Here is a 20318-nt window from a genome sequence, read left to right as displayed (position 1 = left end):
ACAACTGGAATCGAACTTTAGAAATCAACAAGTTAGTATTCAAAACATTGAAAAACAAATAAATCAACTAGCTCAAAATATCTCTGAGAGACCACAAGGCGCGTTACCAAGCAATACCGAAACCAACCTAAAGGCGCAAGTGCATCTCATCACATTGAGAAACTGTACCGTATGTCCCGAGGAGGCTCCGCTACCTCCAACTGAAAAGAGCCGATCTAGCCAAACCGCAACTTCGCTGGCACCACAACAAGAGACGGCCCCTCCACCAAATCAAGAGCCTACCAAGAATCCTCCGGTACCGTACCCCGGTCGGTTAATTCGCCAAAAGACCGATGATAAATTCACAAAGTTCGTAAATTTACTTAAACAATTGCATGTTAATATTCCATTTGTTGAAGTCCTAACCCAAATGCCTAAATATTCAAAATTTATGAGGGACTTCCTCACTCACAAGAGGAACATTGAATCATTGCAATTAGTTAATTTAAGCGAAGAATGCTCCGCCTTGCTACTCAACAAACTCCCGCAAAAGAAGATCGATCCCAGAAGCTTCACCATCTCTTGTTCAATTGGGGAATCACCCATTAGTAACGCACTAGCCGACCTCGGGGCTAGTATTAACCTCATGCCCGCATCAATGTTCGACCGACTCGGCCTAGGGAAAACAAGCCCTACGAAAATGAGCATACAACTCGCCGATAGGTCAGTTAAATACCCACAAGGTATCGCTGAAAATCTACTAGTTAAAGTCAGAGACTTTGTCTTCCCAGCCAACTTTGTCATACTAGATATGGAGGAAGATACCGAAGTACCACTCATCTTAGGAAGGACATTGTTAGCTACGGCCCACGCAGTGGTAGACATGAATGGTGGGACATTAACATTGAGGGTTGGGGACAAGGAAGTGAAGTTCGGAGTTGGTAAGAGAGTAGAAGACGATGACCTGGTCAATTACATGAAAGTCATAGACTCAAGTTTGGATGATGCTCTCCGACGGTGCAACATGGGATGCAAAACATCCCACTTGGGTAACATATGACTGGCTTTGGGTCTAGCCAAGGACCCTTATAAACGTGGCGCACCACGGAGGCATTCCGCGGAACTATCCTTAGTTTAGTTTAGATTACGTTTTTTTATGCTTTCTAGTTTAGTTTTAATTTTCAGGAATAAAACACACTCGGGATGGTGAAGGATACTAAGGGAAACTTGAACCAACACCCCATGCACAAAAACAAAGCCTCCCGACAATTTTTCTTCATTACAGAAAGTCCAGCACGGGCCGTGCCCAGTCAACACGGTCCCGTGCTGAAAGATCTGCAGGAAACACCCAGTTCAGGTAACTGGACACGGGGCGTGTTCGCTGAACACGCCCCCGTGCCCAGCCTTCTGTTACTTTCTGATAAATTTATGTTACTGGCAACCTGAACACGGGGTCGTGCCCGGACACCGCGGGGCCGTGTCCAGATGCCCAGTAACAATAAATTTTGTTTTTAACACACTTTTTACACATTCAATCAACCTAAAAACTTATTTTTGGGACACATTGAGGACAATGTGTAATTTAAGTGGGGGGGGGATGCTAAAACCTTGAATTTTGCAAGTCCTAATTACAAGCCTTACACAAAACTCTATTGGAACCCCTAAACACCCCAAATTTTTTCGAAAACTTTTCATTTTTTTACTTGTCTTGGTTTAATTTGGGAATAACAAGTTCTAAAAAGGTTATATTTTTACAAATTTACAACCGACAGCGTCGTGATAAAAAGAACCAACATAAGAAAATTATGAAACGGCATGACAAATCTAGTTAGAATTTGATTATATATACTTGATCACATAAAAACCCATTCCCACAAAAAGTGAGTTTTGAGCCTTTATTGAGCATACAAATACACATCTTTAAACTAAATGCTCATTTTTCGTTTCTTGTGTGAATAGCCGCTTGGTTTCTTATGACTCTAGAACTTGCCATGACGATACATTCCCGATCCTTGCCAACTTAAACCCAAGTAAGTAAATGACGGAGGCATTAGGACTAACCCTTTTTCTTTCAACACCATTATTATTCTTTTTTTTACCACCTACCCAAAATCCCCCTAGTTAACCCCTTTGAGCCTAAACCTTTTCATTTCTAACCCACAAAAGAAACACCCTTTACCCACCAAAACCTTTTTTCATTTTTAACCCTTTATTTTAGTAAAAAGCTCAGTTTTTCATGTGACATTCCTTATAAAAATGATGAAGTCAAAAAATAAACAAGTCCATCAAAAAGAACCTTGTTTGAAAAATGCTTCATTAGAATAAAAAGTCACAAAAATAAAAAAAATTACGAAAACCGACGCTTTTTACGCCTTTCGCCCTTTTCTACTAACCACTAACCACCTACCTTTAACCCAAGCCTAACCCTTCCCCAAAGTCCTCTTGATATTTACAAAGGTATATAGTTAAAAAGGAGGAGGATTGATTGCTTGGCAAGTATATGGTAGAAGTAAGTTCCATGCCGGTCCCGAGTGTTTCACAAAAATACATCTTCGGCCGAGTGTTGAGTGATCTCCCGTGAGGTATGTGAACTTGTATATAAACGGAATTTTAAAGAGGCATGTTATGCCCAAATAAGTAATTTATCTTATGAAGTGTTCTAAATAAATCATAACGAATAGGATTGTAAATAACATAAAAATAAAACCTAATAAAAATCTTGGATTCCCGACACTCAAGACAAGCCCAAAACCTTCTCTTGTACCCATTCCATTTGGGTGTGTAAGGACAAGAAAAGATTCAAGTGTGGGGGTATTTGATGTGTGTAAAATGCAACAAATAAATTACATCAAATGAGGCATAAAACTAACCTTTTATTAGTACTAATGTTGGAAAAAGTGTGCTTTTGTCTTCCTTTTGTATTTTCAAGGTTAAAAGAGCTTAAATGAACAAAAGAAGCAAAAATGCAGCCAAATCTAACAATAATACAAGAAAAGGAATAAACGTGGCATGCCCGACCCCTCGACAGCATCTTCCCAAGCAAAAACAAGAGAATAGAAGGCTGAACACGCCCCGTGCTCAATGAACACGGGGGCGTGCCCAAGAGTCTGCAGAAAAGACAAAGTTGTAGAAGCTTCTATTTGTAGGATCATTTTTTAGACCTGAACGAGTCGATCAGAAGAGTTTATGCTCAGTTTGAAAGGCGGAAATAGTCAAACTGAGATCAATTCAGCTAGAATATCACTAAAACTGCCTTTTTGATTGATATAATGACAAATTACAACTAGTTGGCACTTCGGCAGCACTTCGTTACACTGGCCGGAATTCTATATCTAATTTCGCATGAAGGAGGGTATTTATAGGCTTGTGATTCCGCATGAATGAGTTCCAAACGGAATTAGAATTCCATGCGGAATTTAATTCCGTACGAAATTACACACATACACATTTCATGCGGAATTACCTCCCATGCGAAATTACCTCTAATCTCAAAATACGTGCCCTGATCTATCTATCTACATACAAGACTCGATACAAGACGAAGTCGACAGACGCTTGCACTAACAGACTCCCCCTCGAATGTTCACGAGTCTTCAGTGTCGAGTCTTCGCATCTTCAGTCTCTATCAGTCTTCGGGCTTCTCTTCAAAGAATCTTACACTGTAAAGTATCTTCAGATCTCTCTCTTCTCTCTTGCATGACCACACATCCAGGATCAACACTGGCTCTGGCTCTTATAGACTCCCCCATTCAATCAGCTGGGATCGTAGTCTGGATCGTAACCTGGTTCATACTTTGTTCAGGATCGAAACCTGGCTCTCCTCAATCACAAAATCCTCAGGTATCAGAACCTGGCCAACCTGCACAGTCTCTTCCACAAACATAAGGTTTATACCATAAAGACTTTGCAATTTCAGTCATCACTTGCAGATTTCTGATGAACCACTTGTAAAAATGAGATGATTTCAAAACCTTTTTACTCACACTCCCCCTCAAATGATGTTCATCATGTTTAGCACTAGGAATTTTGAAAATCAGCTTTTCAACACCAGTTGTCGAAAATCTTTTTGGATTTTTAAAAAAATTATGCTAAAACACACTAATTTTTTTTTGAGATTTTGAGATATAAAATGCAGTAAAGAAATATTTACAAATAATCTTTTTGTAAGTTTGTGTAAGAGGATCATATCAGTTTATGAGACAAATCACCAACACCGTTAAGCTTTATTTCATTTTAATTTCTAAACAATTCACTTAGATTGTCAGTATATTGATCCACTTAAATTTTCACACAAAGTTCAACTGTTTCGAGATACGAGATTAATGTCTTAAGAACTTAAACTTATTCGCGTGTCCCACCACTTGAATATACTCCCGTATCCAGATCCTAATATTCAGTCTTACAGGTGAGTATACCTAGATGATATCTGTAAAGGGGTTAAATACGAAACCGTGAGAGCTCAGGTCAGAACTTCCGTTCAGCAGAGAGATGACGGCTTGACTTTTGGTGTGTTTCCTTTAGAGAATCTTTTCTTCAACAGCACATGATTAACATTTTTTCAATGTTTCATCATTTTTTGTACTGAGGGCTATGCTATATTTCAAGCAAATGCAAAGTATTATTCGGGGACTAGGCCATTGCTTTCGCAAAATCAGAAGTCCCGGGATAATACCCCAGATATCACTGAGTATAAAGACCTAATATCTCAGAAAGAGGGGCCTTTCAAACAAGATTTCGGGGGTTACCCATATATCCAAGAAATGTTACCCACAAGATAAGCAAGTTTGAAATTTAGGTTTATATCTCGAAAACAATCTTCTAAATGTATAAAAACCTACTGGCATATCCACAGTGAGATTGTTTATCACATTTTTGACTTTTCATTTCTTTAGCATGTTGTGATAGTCCACTAATGTACTATCATTTCCTCTTTTCACAACAAAACTCATTTCGATTTTTATCATGTTTTTGTCTTTTTCAAATTTTCTAATGTTTTTGGATTTTCTGAAAATTTCTTACTCCCCTAAAATTCAAAAGCATTTAAAGAAACTTGAAAACAAACTGTACAAACAAAGTGACAACTGTTGTGAATTGCTTCAATTCGCCACGCACTTGGCATAAACAATCAAAACTCCCCCTCTCAACAAACTATTTTCCCATTAAGATTTCAAAACACTTAAGTTTGTTTTAATCAAAATGATTTTTCCGGAAAATTAGTTTAGTTGATTTTACCACTTGTAATTTCGGAGTTCATCATATTGCTTTTCAGCCACTTGTATGAAGATTACATCAAGTTCAAATTAATGATCTTGATTAATCACTTTGTCAGATCAAACCTCTGTACCACATGTAAGAAATCAAGTACAACTTAATGTCCCTGATTTACCACTTGTAAGAATTCACAATCAAATCCTGATATAAAGAATGATGTCGATTCATGCTCCACTCTTACCAACCTGGGAGCTCCGGCAAGTCAGGTTTTTCATTCAAAGAATATATCCACCCAAGCCTGACCAGCCTTGGGTGATTCCGAGTTACCAACACTCGGTTTCTTACCTACCATTTTCTTCTCATAGAACTCTTTAACCCCTTTGACTTTTCTGTCAATCATTTTACCAAAAATGTGTTTCACTTTGGGGTTAAAAGCCTTTTCAACATCAAACCTTTTTATCAAAATAAAATTGGTTTGAAATTTCAACTTTACCAATTTTCTTCTTAAAATTTTCAGCCCGAAGTGGTGGAAAATTCACATCATCCACAGTCGGCACTGATTTTTCACCTTTTCCATCAACCTGTGGCTCATCTGACTTTGTGGAATCAGATTCATCGCTAGAAGATAGCTCCTCTGATTTTGATGAATCAGAATCATCGCTAGAACTATCACCCGATTTCTTAACAACCCATTTCTGATTATCAGATTTAGCTCTTTTCTTGTAAAACCTATTTGAACATTCACCAATTTCAAATTTTGAATTTTTGAAAAGTTTTGTTCTATCAACTGGTGGTTCAAACTCAAACACTTTTTCTTTCAGTTTAGAAACTCCCTGTTTAATTTGTTTTGCCTGTGAACAATTCATGGCAATATGAGCACTTTTTCCACACTTGAAACAGGTTCATGGCAATATGAGCACTCGTCCCGAAATTCCGCAGTAGTAGCTTCAGTCTCAGTAGTGGATGCATTGGTTCCGAATAACTGGGGGTACTTTTCTTTCATTTGGTCTTCGCGTTCCCAGGTGTACTCTGGGCCACGTCGGGACTTCCAACGAACTCGAACAAGAGGGATTCTCTTGCTTTTGAGGACCTTAACATCCCGGTCCGTGATTTCAACTGGCTCCTCGACGAACTGCAACCGCTCGTCGATAGTGAGTTCCTTAAAAGGAACTATGAGGGTCTCATCTGACAGGCACTTCTTCAGATTCGACACGTGGAATACATTGTGAACTGCACCGAGTTCAGCTGGTAGGTTTAGCTTGTAGGCCACTTTGCTTATTTTCTCAATGATCTCAAACGGTCCGACATACCGTGGATTGAGCTTGCCTTGTTTACCAAATCGAACCACACCCTTCCAGGGTGAGACTTTTAATAAAACCCGGTCCCCGACCTGAAATTCCAACGGTTTCCTTCGCTTATCCGCGTATGCTTTCTGACGGTCGCGTGCTGCCGCCATGCGTTGTCGTATCTGTGCAATCTTTTCCGTGGCGTCCACTACAATCTCTGGACCCGTGATCTGACTATCCCCCACCTCTGCCCAACAGAGAGGTGACCGGCATTTACGTCCGTACAATGCCTCGAATGGAGCGGCTTGTATGCTGGTGTGATAACTGTTATTATACGAAAACTCCACCAAAGGGAGATGCTTTTCCCAGCCGTTGCCGAAATCAATGACACATGCCCAAAGCATGTCTTCAAGAGTTTGGATCGTTCGCTCAGACTGCCCATCCGTCTGAGGATGATATGCTGTGCTCATGTCTAACCGTGAGCCGAAAGATTTGTGCATCGCTTGCCATAGTTCTGACGTGAATCGTGCATCCCGATCCGAAATGATGGAGGTGGGCACCCCGTGCCTCGAAACAACTTCTTTAAGATAAATGTCTGCGAGAGTGGAGAACTTATCCATTTCCTTTATAGCCAGGAAGTGTGCAGACTTGGTGAGTCGATCCACGATCACCCATATAGTATCATTCCCACGCTGGGATCTGGGTAGGCCTGTAACAAAATCCATGGAAATTTCTTCCCATTTCCACTGTGGTATCCTGGGTTGTTGAAGTAGGCCCGCTGGTTTCTGATACTCCACTTTGACCTTTGCACATGTCAAACACTTGCCGACGTAAGTAGCGATGTGGGCTTTCATGCTAGGCCACCAGTATGTAGTTCTGATGTCGTGATACATTTTATCCGAACCTGGATGTATCGAGTAGCGAGACTTATGAGCTTCATCCATCACAAGTTCTCGTAAACCGCCGAAAAGTGGGACCCAAATACGCCCCGTTACATAGTAGGCGCCGTCTTCCTTTTGTTCCATTCGTTGCCTTGAGCCGCGTAAGGCTTCAGCTTTGACGTTTTCGGGCTTTAATGCTTCCATCTGAGCAGTTCGTATCTGTGCAGGAAGACTGGACTGAATAGTGAGCTGCAAGGCTCGTACGCGTCTTGGTAGCGTGTCTTTCCGACTGAGAGCGTCAGCCACAACATTGGCTTTGCCTGGATGGTACTTGATGGCGCATTCGTAATCATTAAGTAGCTCGACCCATCGTCGTTGACGCATGTTCAATTCCTTCTGCTTGAAGATATGCTCGAGACTCCTGTGATCGGTGTAAATAGTGCACTTGGTACCGTACAGGTAGTGTCGCCATATCTTAAGCGCGAAAACAACAGCTCCCAGCTCTAAATCGTGCGTCGTGTAGTTCCGTTCATGAACCTTGAGTTGACGAGAGGCGTAGGCAATAACTTTATCCCGCTGCATCAATACACAACCAAGCCCCTGTATCGATGCGTCACAATAAACTACAAAATCATCCGTGCCCTCTGGAAATGAGAGAATAGGTGCGCTGCAAAGCCTATCCTTTAAGTACTGAAAAGCCGTTTCTTGTGTATTACCCCAACGATAGGTAACACCTTTCTGTGTCAACATAGTAAGCGGCTGCGCGATCTTGGAGAAGTCTTTAATAAACCGTCTGTAATACCCCGCCAAACCCATGAATTGGCGTATTTCCGTCGGTGTACGCGGTGCAGGCCAGTTCCTGATTGAATCTACCTTGGATGGATCGACATGAATCCCATCACTGTTCACCACATGGCCTAGAAAGTGGACTTCACGAAGCCAGAAGTCGCATTTAGAAAGCTTGGCGTACAATTGCTCCTTTCGAAGAAGTTCCAAGATAAGACGTAAGTGCTGCTCGTGTTCCTCCTGACTCTTGGAGTAGATCAGAATGTCGTCGATGAAGACAATGACGAACTTGTCAAGATAAGGTTTGCACACCCTGTTCATAAGATCCATGAATACTGCAGGCGCGTTCATAAGCCCGAATGGCATGACCAGAAACTCGTAATGGCCGTAGCGAGTTCTGAATGCTGTTTTGGAGGCGTCCTCATCCCGGACTCTCAGCTGATGATACCCTGACCTTAAATCAATCTTGGAATAGTAACTCGACCCTTGCAACTGGTCGAATAAGTCGTCAATACGAGGAGGAGGATAGCGGTTCTTCACTGTAACCTTGTTCAGTTCGCGATAATCAATGCACATTCTGAAAGTGCCATCCTTCTTTTTCACGAATAGTACTGGAGCTCCCCAAGGCGAAGAGCTTGGACGAATGAAACCCTTATCCAAGAGCTCTTGTAGTTGCTTAGACAGTTCTTCCAATTCCGTTGGAGCCAAACGATACGGTGCGCGAGCTATAGGTGCTGCTCCTGGAGCTAGCTCGATTTTAAACTCGACCTGGCGATGAGGCGGCAGACCAGGTAAATCTTCAGGGAACACCTGAGGAAATTCGCGTACAACTGGAATATCCTCTATTCTTTTCTCTTTCGAAGCTGCATCAGTAACTAGTGCCAAGATAGCCGTATGACCCTTCCTTAAACATTTCTGAGCCTTCAGGAAAGAGATGATGCCAACCACTGCACCACTCTTGTCGCCTTGAACTTCGAGAGGTTCCTTACCCGATTGAGGAATACGAATGATTTTCTCCTTACATATAATCTCTGCCTGCTGCTTAGATAACCAATCCATGCCGATGACAATGTCGAAACTACCCAGAACTATAGGAATAAGATCAATCAAGAAGGTCTGACCCGCTAAAACGATGTTACAACCCTTGACTATATGCGTGGCTTCTACACTCTTACCATTTGCTAGTTCTACGACATGGTTGGTGTTTAGGGGTGTTGGTGCACGTTTTAATAATTTACTCATTTTCAAAGACATATAACTCGTATCCGCACCCGAATCAAATAAAACAGTAACATAAATATCGTCGAGAAGAAACTTACCCATAACGACGTTGGGATCATTTCTGGCATCACCCTGCCCCAACACAAACGCACGACCCCTTGCCTCATTGCCGTTGTTGTTCCCACCATTGTTGTTGTTGTTACCATTACCCTGATTGTTGTTATGGTTTTTGTTATTCTGGTTCCTGTTCAGCTGAGGGCAGTGCCTTTTGAAGTGACCCTCTGCACCGCAATGAAAACACCCTTTGTTGCCCTGCTGCTGATTCTGCTGTGCTGGTGACTGCTGCTGGTTCTGATTCGCAGGTCGAGGGCTTCTACAATCTTTGGCCTCATGACCCATCTTGAGGCATCTTTGACAGCGACCCTTGTTACACTGGCCACTGTGGTGTCTGTTGCAGGTGTTACACTTTGGAAGGTTCCCTCGATATCCGCCCTACCTGTGGCTACCTGAAGAGTGCTGACTGGGACTCTGGTAACTGTCTGTCTTTCGTTGCTGAACTTGTGACTGCACTGAAGCTGATCCCTTGCTAGAATCCCCATCCCATTTTCTCTTGTTTTCACTGGGAGTAGCAAGTGTAGTAGTAGTGGTAGCGGTAGCAGTAGCGCTGATACGTTTAGGCAGTCTGTTCTGATCCACTGCCTGATCTGTGATGCGATGAGCGAGGCGTTGAATAGCCTGGATGTTGTCAAGATTAGCCGATGTCACATGGCTCTGAATTTCTGGTGATAATCCCTTGAGGTACAACTCGATGCGCTTGTATGGAGGGTCCACCATAGTTGGACACAGCACGGCCAGCTCGTTTGACAGTTTAGTATAAGCTTCGATTTCTGACCCAGTCATTTTCAAATGATAAAGCTCGTCTTCCAGCTTATGAATGTCTTCCCGTGTGCAGTATTCCCTCTTGATCAGTTCCTTGAAATCATTCCAGGGTGTGGCGTTAGCAGCTGCCAACCCTAAGATCTGAACTTGGGCGTTCCACCAAGTTAGTGCTATTCCTTCCAATGTACCAATGGCATATTTCACCCTGCGAGCCTCAGGGCATTCACACATCTCGAACACAGACTCGAGCTTTTCAAACCAGTGGAGGAGTCCAACCGCTCCCTCCGTACCACTAAATGTGCTAGGACGACAATCCATAAAGTTCTTGAAAGTGCAGACGGGCTGCTGAGCGTGTTGACCTATTGTGTACGAATAGGACAAGGTTAAACACAAGAGTTAATGTAGGATCTAAAGATCCTAGCGTGAGTCTAAACTGCAGGGTATACTACCTGCTTGAGCAGCTGCCAGTGCCGCAGCAACTTGTTCATTAACGAAAGCCGTCAGCTGGGCTTGTGTCATGTTCACACGTCCGGACATGATCTTCATAGTAAAAGTAGAATAAGCGAGATTGGTTCGCGAGTAGTGCGATGACAGAAGAGTGTAAGCACATAGTAGTTCTCAAGCAATAACAAATAGTGAGCTATGTAATCTAAGCATACCACGAGCAAAGTTCTATGGAATTCTAGCAAGTAGGCAATAAACATAAACCTTATTACCTAGGATGTCGAGTCTTGCACGTGGAGCGAAGCGTCGTTGTGGATCATTGAGAGCACTGTTCTGGTTATAGTCTGGTTTTAATAAAAACGTTTTCCCATATTAAATCCAAGTTCTCTATAACCAATGGCTCTGATACCAATCTGTCACACCCCCAAAATCCACCTGCGGAGTATCACCGCTTGGGAGCGTGACTGACCAGGATCAAGCCACCAATCATATAGAACAATATATAGTAAAAGTAATTGCCATTAAATCAAACCAAATCCATATGAAAGGTGATCCAAAATCATAAGTAAGTTATCATTGTTTAGCGGAAGCGTATAATCAAAACCCAACATAATTAAGTACGAAATGTCATAAGTGTTTAATAAGATAATCACGATCCAAGCCCACAACGACCAGCTCCTCCCTGTGCAAGCTCCATGTATCTAACGACCTGCAAGGCATGTAACAGTGGATCAACAACTAGTTGAGCGAGTTCACAGAAAGTAAATGCGTAATGGTAAGTTCGTATGTAACATGTGGCTCTACTGGGCCGATAGTACGTTCTATTGGTGGGGGCTTCCCATGTTATATATCCACTAGACTACTCGTAACCATAAGTATCCTTCACAACCGAGGATAGTAGTAAGTATAAATACACGTAGGTTTTACGTGAGTATCCTTCACAACTGAGGATAGTAGTAAGTATAAGTACACGTAGGTTTTACGTGAGTATCCTTCACAACCGAAGATAGTAGTAAGTATAAGTCTACGTAGATTGTAAGTATGTGTCCTGCACAACCGAGGACAGTGAATAGCATAAGTATGTGTCCTGCACAACCGAGGACAGTGAGTAGCATAAGTATGTGTCCTGCACAACCGAGGACAATGGTATGGTAGTCTAGTATTAGTGTCAGTATGAATCTATTCAACCTTATTTCTTCAATCCCATTCCCAAACCCTGGGAATCCCATGCCTTAGTAAAAGTGTGAACTCACCTTGGTTTGCTCAGTATGCTATGCTCTAGGGTTTAACAATTGTCTAAGTCCGTTACACACGACCTAGGATACATTGCACATACTTGACGTAAGTATATAAATTCAATTAGGGTTTACAAGTCTTGGTGTTCAATCGACTGTGTGTGATAATTGACTACATACTGATCTGACATGGTTTGCACATAAATACAGTAATATACAGCAATTGCAGCAACTTATGGTATCATATCATGCAGAACAGAGCACAGTTAACACTTAGCAGTTAACAGGGTTAATCAGCTTGGCTTAACAGGGATTCATATACTTTTTATACGTAACGCAGTCGACATGCATGTTTAACAGGGTTATCTGGCTTAACAGATCCAATAATAAGTAACACACAACTCATGACTTCATTTTGATTATTACACAAAATCGGACAAATGCCATAACACTTAAAAGGTCGGACAAGTGGCCATTGCCTTCACAAGGTCGGACATGGGGGTTCCTTTGATTAAAAGTCGGACTAGGGTGGTGGGGGGTTTCTATGCTTGAAACTCGGACCCCCTTATAACATGATGAAGGTCGGACATGGGTTTCATGAAGCTCGGACCACCCATGAGGGTGTCAGAACTCGGACAGGCTATCACCTATTAGAAACTCGGACCTTTGATGAATTAAAAGGTCGGATATGAGGTTGGGGGGGGGTTAAAACTCGGGCAAGGCTTTGAGCCTTTAAAACTCGGACTCCCCACAACAAAGAACTCGGACCTTTGCACCTCTTATCAAACTCGGACAGGTGATCTTATATATGAAATATATGAAATTCGGACCAAGACCTTTGGAGCCAAAACTCGGACTAGGCTAGGATTCAAAAGTCGGGCCATATCACATGTTTAAAAGTCGGATCTATATGATAAACAATATATCACAATTAACATCAATCATCGATCATCGACCAGAACATGAATCACATAAACATCAGTTACGTCTCCATACGCTCAAACCCTAATTCATACTTTCACCATCTTAGAATCAAGTCAATCATCAAAGGTTTTGACAATACAATCATTTAAATCATCAAACAGTGATTACACAATAATCAACATCTATTGAAAACACCAAATTATCATATGATGAACTAGGGTTTTCAAGAATTACAAACTTCATGAATTAAGGACAATCAAACAATCAATCAACATTTAACATCAAACAATGATTAAACAATTACCTTGATTGATTCTAGAGAAATGAATCAAAAGTGATGAATGTCTTGTGCCAATGATTTGGTGATGATTGCCAGAGAATAGAATGTGAACTACGTGCTTTTGTTTCTTGTGAAAATGATTAGTGAAAGGGATTAGGGTTAAGTATCTCTAGACTTTCACTAATTACCCTCTACCTCCCTAAGTATCATATTTTACACATGCACACCATCTCAAACAGTTTCACAGTTTCACCACCAAGTTCATATATTTACCAAGTCTTTCACAATTAATAAACAACTATGCGCAATCACACAATACGATTCATTGCATCAAAACGTATATAATTCCATAGCAATTAATTGTGCAAATAATCAACTAAACAATACAAGAACGTGCAATAAATGCGAAATAGGAATCTTGGAAATTCGAGTTGTCACATGATGGACGCAGTTTTTAGAGGCGACATTGGCAAGACAGTCGAGGTATACATGGATGACCTCGTCATCATGAGCCACGAGGAAGACACAATGCTTGGCAATATTCAGCGCACGTTCAACTCTTTGCACAACGTAAACCTGAAACTGAATCCAACAAAATGCTCTTTGGGCATGGAGGAGGGAAAATTTTTGGGCTTTATAGTCACAAGAGATGGGTTTAAAGTGAATCCAGAAAAAGTCCAGGCCATTCAGCTAATGCCATCACCCGCAACGATTAAAGAAATGCAAAGACTCGCCGGGCGCTTAGCGGCCTTGAACAGATTCTTGGCTAATCATGCGGCAAAGTCTTACCCATTCATCAGCACGCTGCGAAATTGTGCAAAGAAAACCGACTTTCAGTGGACACCCGAAGCGGAAGCAGCATTCAAACAAATTAAAGAATATTTAATTCAGCTGCCAATGCTAACTGCGCCTAAAGAAAAAGAACCATTGATTTTATACCTATCCGCGGCGGAAGTAGCGGTAGGTGCAGTATTGATGGTAGAGCGAGAAAACATTCAGACTCCAATTTACTATATAATTCTCACCAATTATCATTTAGGCCAAATCTTAGCCAAGCCTGATGTGGCGGGAAGGATGGCTAAATGGGCCATTGAGCTGGGGGGTTATAATATCTTGTATAGACCAAGACCAGCAATTAAAGGGCAAGTTCTAGCAGACCTTGCCACAGAAGTTCCCATTGACAAAGTTCAAGAGTGCGAGGCGATCCAGAACCCTATTCCTGTTTTCGATGATAGGGTATGGACCCTACACACAGATGGAGCAGCCAATGACGACGGAGCCGGCGCAGGCCTTCGATTAGTCAGTCCCGATGATCACGAACTTACATATGCTATACGCTTGGATTTCCGAAGCACAAACAACGAAGCTGAATATGAAGCATTCTTGGCAGGTCTCCGCTTATCACTTAAAATGGGAGCAAAAAACCTTGAAGCCAACGTCGATTCAAAGCTTGTGGCCGAGCAAGTTAATGGCCATCATGATGCTAAAAGAGAAGCTATGGCATTATACCTTGAACAAGCTCGGGCATTGATCAGCCAATTCCAGACATTCAGGGTTAATCATATAAACAGAAGTGAAAACAAACATGCGGACGCATTAAGCAAATTGGCCGCAACTAGCTTCAAACACTTAGCAAAAGAAGTGCGCATAGAGGTACTGTCCAATCCCTCTGTTCCTCGCAAATAAGTCAACATCATAGAGATCGGCAGTCCGTCGTGGATGTCCCCGATCATTTCGTACCTTCAACACGTAAAACTCCCGGAAGAAAAATCAGAAGCCAAGAAAATTCAGAATAAAGCAATAAACTACGAAATGGGAGACGGTATTCTATACAGAAAGACATTCATGGGACCATTACTCAGGTGCGTTGACAAGACAGATGCGCAATACCTAATCAGAGAAATCCACGAAGGATTGTGCGGAATACATGCTGGTCCGCGTATGGTAGTAGCCAAAATAATGAGCGCAGGATATTATTGGCCAGGAATGCACGTAGATGCGGTAGAAATCTTGCGGAAATGTACATCATGCCAACGTCACGCGCCAAAGACACTCCGGCCAAAAAATTTGCTAGTACCAGTCATATCCGCATGGCCATTTCAACAATGGGGCATCGATCTTGTTGGCCCATTTCCTGACGTGCCAGGCGCAGTAAAATTCATCATCGTTGCGGTCGATTACTTCACCAAATGGGTGGAAGCCAAAGCTTTGGCCTCAACCACAGCAATGGTAATCCGCAAATTTATATGGGAACATATTATTTGCAGATTCGGGTTACCATTGCGCATTATCTCTGACAATGGCACAAACTTCGCCTCAGAAGATCTTAAAAAATGGTTCAAAGAAATGAAGATCGAACATCATTTTGCCTCCGTCGCGCACCCACAAGCAAACGGTCAGGTAGAAAGTATAAACAAACAGATCGTTGACGGCATAAAAGCGAGACTTGGGACAGCGCGCAGGGGATGGGTTGATGAACTCCCCAGCATCCTATGGGCACATCGAACAATCCCAAAGACTAGCACGGGAGAAACCCCATTTAGCCTGGTTTATGGGTCAGAAGCGGTAATCCCAGCCGAAGTTGGTCTTCCGTCACCGCGCATGATAGCCATAGAGAAGCAGAACAATGAGCAAGAGCGAAGAATGGATTTAGACCTTCTTGAAGAATGGCGCGAGAACGCCGCCATCACTGAAGCAAGGTACAAATCCAAACTCGAAAAATATTACAATGCACGCGTACGTGTATGTACTTTTGTCCCTAGTGATTTTGTCTTGCGCGACAACGAAGCATCAAATGCGGAAAAACCGGGCAAATTGGCCCCAAGATGGGAAGGGCCATACATCATCAATAAAGTCCTAGGCAAGGGGGCATATACCCTAAAAAGGATTGATGGGACTCTAGTTCCCCGCACCTGGAACGCACAGCAGTTGCGCAGGTGTTACATGTAGGACAACTCACTCACAGGCAATGTATTTCCTATTTTTGTATTGTAAGCCTTACGCTTCATTAATACAAACACTATTTTCATGTTACTGTTTGTTACAAATTGCATGAAATTCCTTTGGTTTGTGCGAAAACAATATGGTAAACATTGTACACCTCATGAACAGTTTGGAAAAAAAAAGAAGCGCAGCATAAGCGCATATTCCGGACAAACGTTCACACATGAGCACAATACCATCTCTCATTCGCTCTAACTAATCAAAGTAATTAAGAAACATGCAACACATTGTAATCCAAACATACAAACCAAACACCACAACGATAGGATTACATAAAAAATATACACAAAAAGTATAGCACAAACACTTAACAAGATCATGGCAATGATCTTCACAAAAAAATTGTTCAGATTTACAAAAAAGGGACGAGAGCTAGTCCTAAAGTTAAACACTTAACCAACATCGGAAACATCATCAATGGCAGGCACCTGCCCGCACCGACGAGGTTTCCGGCGTTGATATACCAGCCGACACCCTCCTTTCTGGAGGATTGGGAAGCGAGCTGTTAAGTCGTCAGCATCCAGCAGAGTACCACCATCATCAATGACAACTTTGTGTTGAGGAACCTTGCAGCCGAAACCAACAGTCGCCGGAGAAACAGGTTCGATCGGCTTCTTCACCATAGTAGCAATAAGAGGCGGTGAACAAGAAAGAAACACGAGACCTTCAGCAGCCTCGTAAATCCTAAAAACCTCCAGCAAACGACGAGTATGGTAAGAACGTTTCATCTTCTCTACCAAAAAAACTAAAAGGCAAGGCGCCTTAAACGTATATATATATAGAAGAACCCAACTCGAGGAAGCTTAATCATCATGATTAACTGTCAGAAAATATCACATCCAAACGGCGCTACAGGAACAGGAGTCATATCTCCATTAATGAAATCTGACAAACGCCGTTACATATCCCAATAAAAGAAGGCAAACTCTTGCAAATACCCACTTTTACTACCAACTTACGTCATTATACGTCACGGCATGATTTTCAAAAAGAACAACAATTTTCTCTAAAAAAAAACCTCCCCCTTTAACAAATTCAAATCTTCTCATCGAAGATTCGTTGTTTCCACGCCTAAAAGCAGTTCCCTCTTAATAAGTCCAGTGCTCCACTTACTCGCATAAGTACAACACTAGACTGGGGGGACTTGAAGGGGTAAGGTCCCAAAAACCCCATAAAAAGCGCTAAGGACCATACCAAAACCTTACTGATCAACCTTATACCTTGCGCGGCCGTGCACTGGTCTCACAAACAGAGATTTAAAGAACAGTCAAACTGTCAAACACTTGCGCGCCCAAAGGAAATCATAAACCCTTGCGCTTCCTCCCATAAACAAAGGATGAAAATCCTAAGATGAATACTCCCGCCTTTATATCCAGACTTGGATATTATTTACCCAGACTTGGGATTTATTTATTCACCTGTCTCCACACGATAAGGTGCCACACTAGATTACAACAGTAATCTTCTAGAAGAAATACGATCGTGCACCACCAAGACGGTTACAACCGTCTGGACACGTGTCACCATCTCGTGCATCTCTGAATTCACAACAGAAGCATGCAATTGGAGAGTAATCTCCACTTAATCACTTTACACATGGCAAATCCCCAGCCTTCGATCTAAGTCACGATCCGTGTGCTCTAACACCGGATCAAGAAGTTTGACGGAAGGGAGTGTAACCGCTTACGGGGTTAGCATCTTCCGTCAACTTTTCACTAACGGGTTTTCCCGCGTAAAACGACTCCCGGCTATAAATATGAGAAAGAACCCAGGTATGAATCCAAGTTATTCACACTTACAAATACATCTTCTTCTTCATTACCAATACTTATTCTCACACCGGAGTCGGGTCAAGGAGAGAACCCCCTTTCTCCCCTTGGCGAGGCTAACAGTGCTCTTTTTTGCAGAGTTGTCAGAGAAGAAGATCAATCGAATCTGAATCAATCGAGTGGAAACCAACCTTTTTATGCGGATTCAAACCCCCTAGATATCTCGGTTCCGACCATTTATCTAGTGTTTCTTCACAGTGTATTTCAGATTACTTGATATTGTTTAAATTGATTGAGTTTGTTTGGTTGCTCTCAGGTTAGTAAAGATGTCAAGCAACGGTGAAGAGTTCTACAACACATTTTACAACGCGTTCACTTCCGAATCGACAGATAGAAGATCTGAGTTGAAAGAATATTCAAGAGAGATTTCGGAGAATTTGAAGTTTGAGAACATGTACGGAAGCCAACAGAAGCCACCAAAGCTAATGAAAGTTGAAGGCTATAACTGGTGGAAAAACAGATTTGAGGGTTGGATAAAAGCTTTTGCTCCCGAAAGCTGGTTAAAATTGACAAATGGATACATTGAACCAGTGAAAGAGGGAGGAGTGTTAATAGATCCAAAAGATTTCACAAACATAGACATAAAAAATGTTGTGGCTGAATATAAAATGATCACATTAATCAAACAGTCAGTGAGAGAGGATATTATCTCGTTACTTGAACAAGAGAAAACTTCAAAGAGTTTGTGGGAAGCGTTAGGGAGAAAGTGTATAGGGAGTAATGAAATTATCAAAAACAAAAAGAAATTGTTGCGTAAAGAGTTTGATTTATTCAGTTGTATGAAAAATGAATCTGTTTGTAAAATGATCAGAGATTCGGACATCTAAAAATGGAGTTAGCCAGACACGAAATCAAATATTCTGAAGAGGAGATGGTGGATAAATTGTTTGATTCGTTGCCCAATGATCAAGATTGGCAATACTTCGCTTTAATGCTAAAAAATACAATCAAGTCTGATGATTTAAAAGTGGATTTGCTGATTGAAGGCTTGAAAGCCATGAGTTGGAGATAAAAAGATCCAAAGTCAACAGTCCAGCTTATCAGCAGAATGTGGAACTTTACTACAGAGGAAATGCACCACAGGCTGGATCTCCAAGAATAGCGTTTTCTGCAGAAAGTTCAAGCTCAGTGAACAATGAAAGTCTTCACAGTGGTTTTCACAGTGGATCTTCTTCAAACGCTTCAGACCAATCTATTTCAAAGAATCTATTCCAGTGTAATATCGCAGTTGATTTGAAGAATGGGCAGAATTTCAGCGAAGAGTCGGCAAAACAACAGATGGTTTTCTTGGCATCTGTACTTGAATCGTATGAAAGCCTCGTTGTAGGGAATATTGGTAATACCAATTTGACGAAAGAAGATTATGATCAATTAGACCCCGAGGAGATGGAACTAATGGATATAAGATGGTGCATGGCCAGTGCGGTTCGCCGGGCACAGCGGTTCATGGAGATCACGGGGAGGAAGTCAATTGGTGGACCATCTACCAAATTGGGATTTGACAAATCTAAGGTGACATGTTTTAAATGTAAACAAAAAGGTCATTTCAAGCGCGAGTGCAAAAATGCGTATGCTGATGATTCTGAAAATCCATTCAACGAAGATTATTACAAGAAAGCGATATACCATCAGAACAAGTCTGAGCCACCAAGATTGAAACAGCTTGAAGAAAAATCAAGGGCTCTTGCAGTTATATACGACGATGAAGGTTACGACTGGAGTGAAGTTTGCCCTGAAAAAGATGCTGTTGGGTATGCATTTGTGGTTGATTCTGATCCTGATAGATGGTGGAAAGCAGACTATGCAAGATGGGAAATTGGAAAATTAAACGAACCATTCAAAGAAGCCCAGAGAGCCAAACGATGGAATGATGAGTTGGAATGTTACATGGATCCACAGGGTAATCCTGTTGCTGACCCATCAAAAGTGGATTTCAAAGCTGTAACAAATTTGCTTCCTAGGCAGGCTACTTTCAACACACGAAGATTATCTGATAAAGCATATTTGCCTGACTTGGAGAAGAAGATAAGAGAGGTTTGTGAAGAAAGTCTACCAAAAGTGGTAGAAATGAAGAAGAGAAAAGAAGAAGAGTTGAAGAAGATGATTGAAGAAGTAAAGACTGTTGTGAAGATTGCTGCTGAACAAGATCAGAAAGCTGAAACAGAAGAATCGGTGCTGAAAGAGACTGAGGTAAGAAAATCTTCTGACTTGTCGAATGCTAAAATTGTTGATGAAAAGGAAAACAAGTGCGGAAATTGCACAGAAATGTGCAAAGCCTGTACTGAAAAAGATGACATCATAAAAACAAAAGACAATGACATAATTAAACTTAAAAATGTTTTCATAATAAAATGTAAAGA

The 20318-nt window shown here is 41.7% G+C and overlaps 1 protein-coding gene across 1 annotated transcript; it reads left to right on the top strand.

Annotated features, from left to right (window-relative positions):
- The first annotated feature begins 13567 nt into the window (after positions 1 to 13567).
- Positions 13568 to 14812, top strand: LOC110870669. The gene has a single exon (XM_022119846.1). The coding sequence runs from the start codon at positions 13568 to 13570 to the stop codon at positions 14810 to 14812; it is 1245 nt and encodes a 414-aa protein (XP_021975538.1).
- Positions 14813 to 20318: the final 5506 nt, after the last annotated feature.

The sequence above is a fragment of the Helianthus annuus genome, chromosome 8 (assembly GCF_002127325.2).
Source record: "Helianthus annuus cultivar XRQ/B chromosome 8, HanXRQr2.0-SUNRISE, whole genome shotgun sequence".
In the NCBI taxonomy this organism is placed as follows: domain Eukaryota; kingdom Viridiplantae; phylum Streptophyta; class Magnoliopsida; order Asterales; family Asteraceae; genus Helianthus; species Helianthus annuus.
The sequence above is the reverse complement of the archived record's forward strand: the minus strand, read 5'-3'. Positions and strand labels throughout refer to the sequence as shown.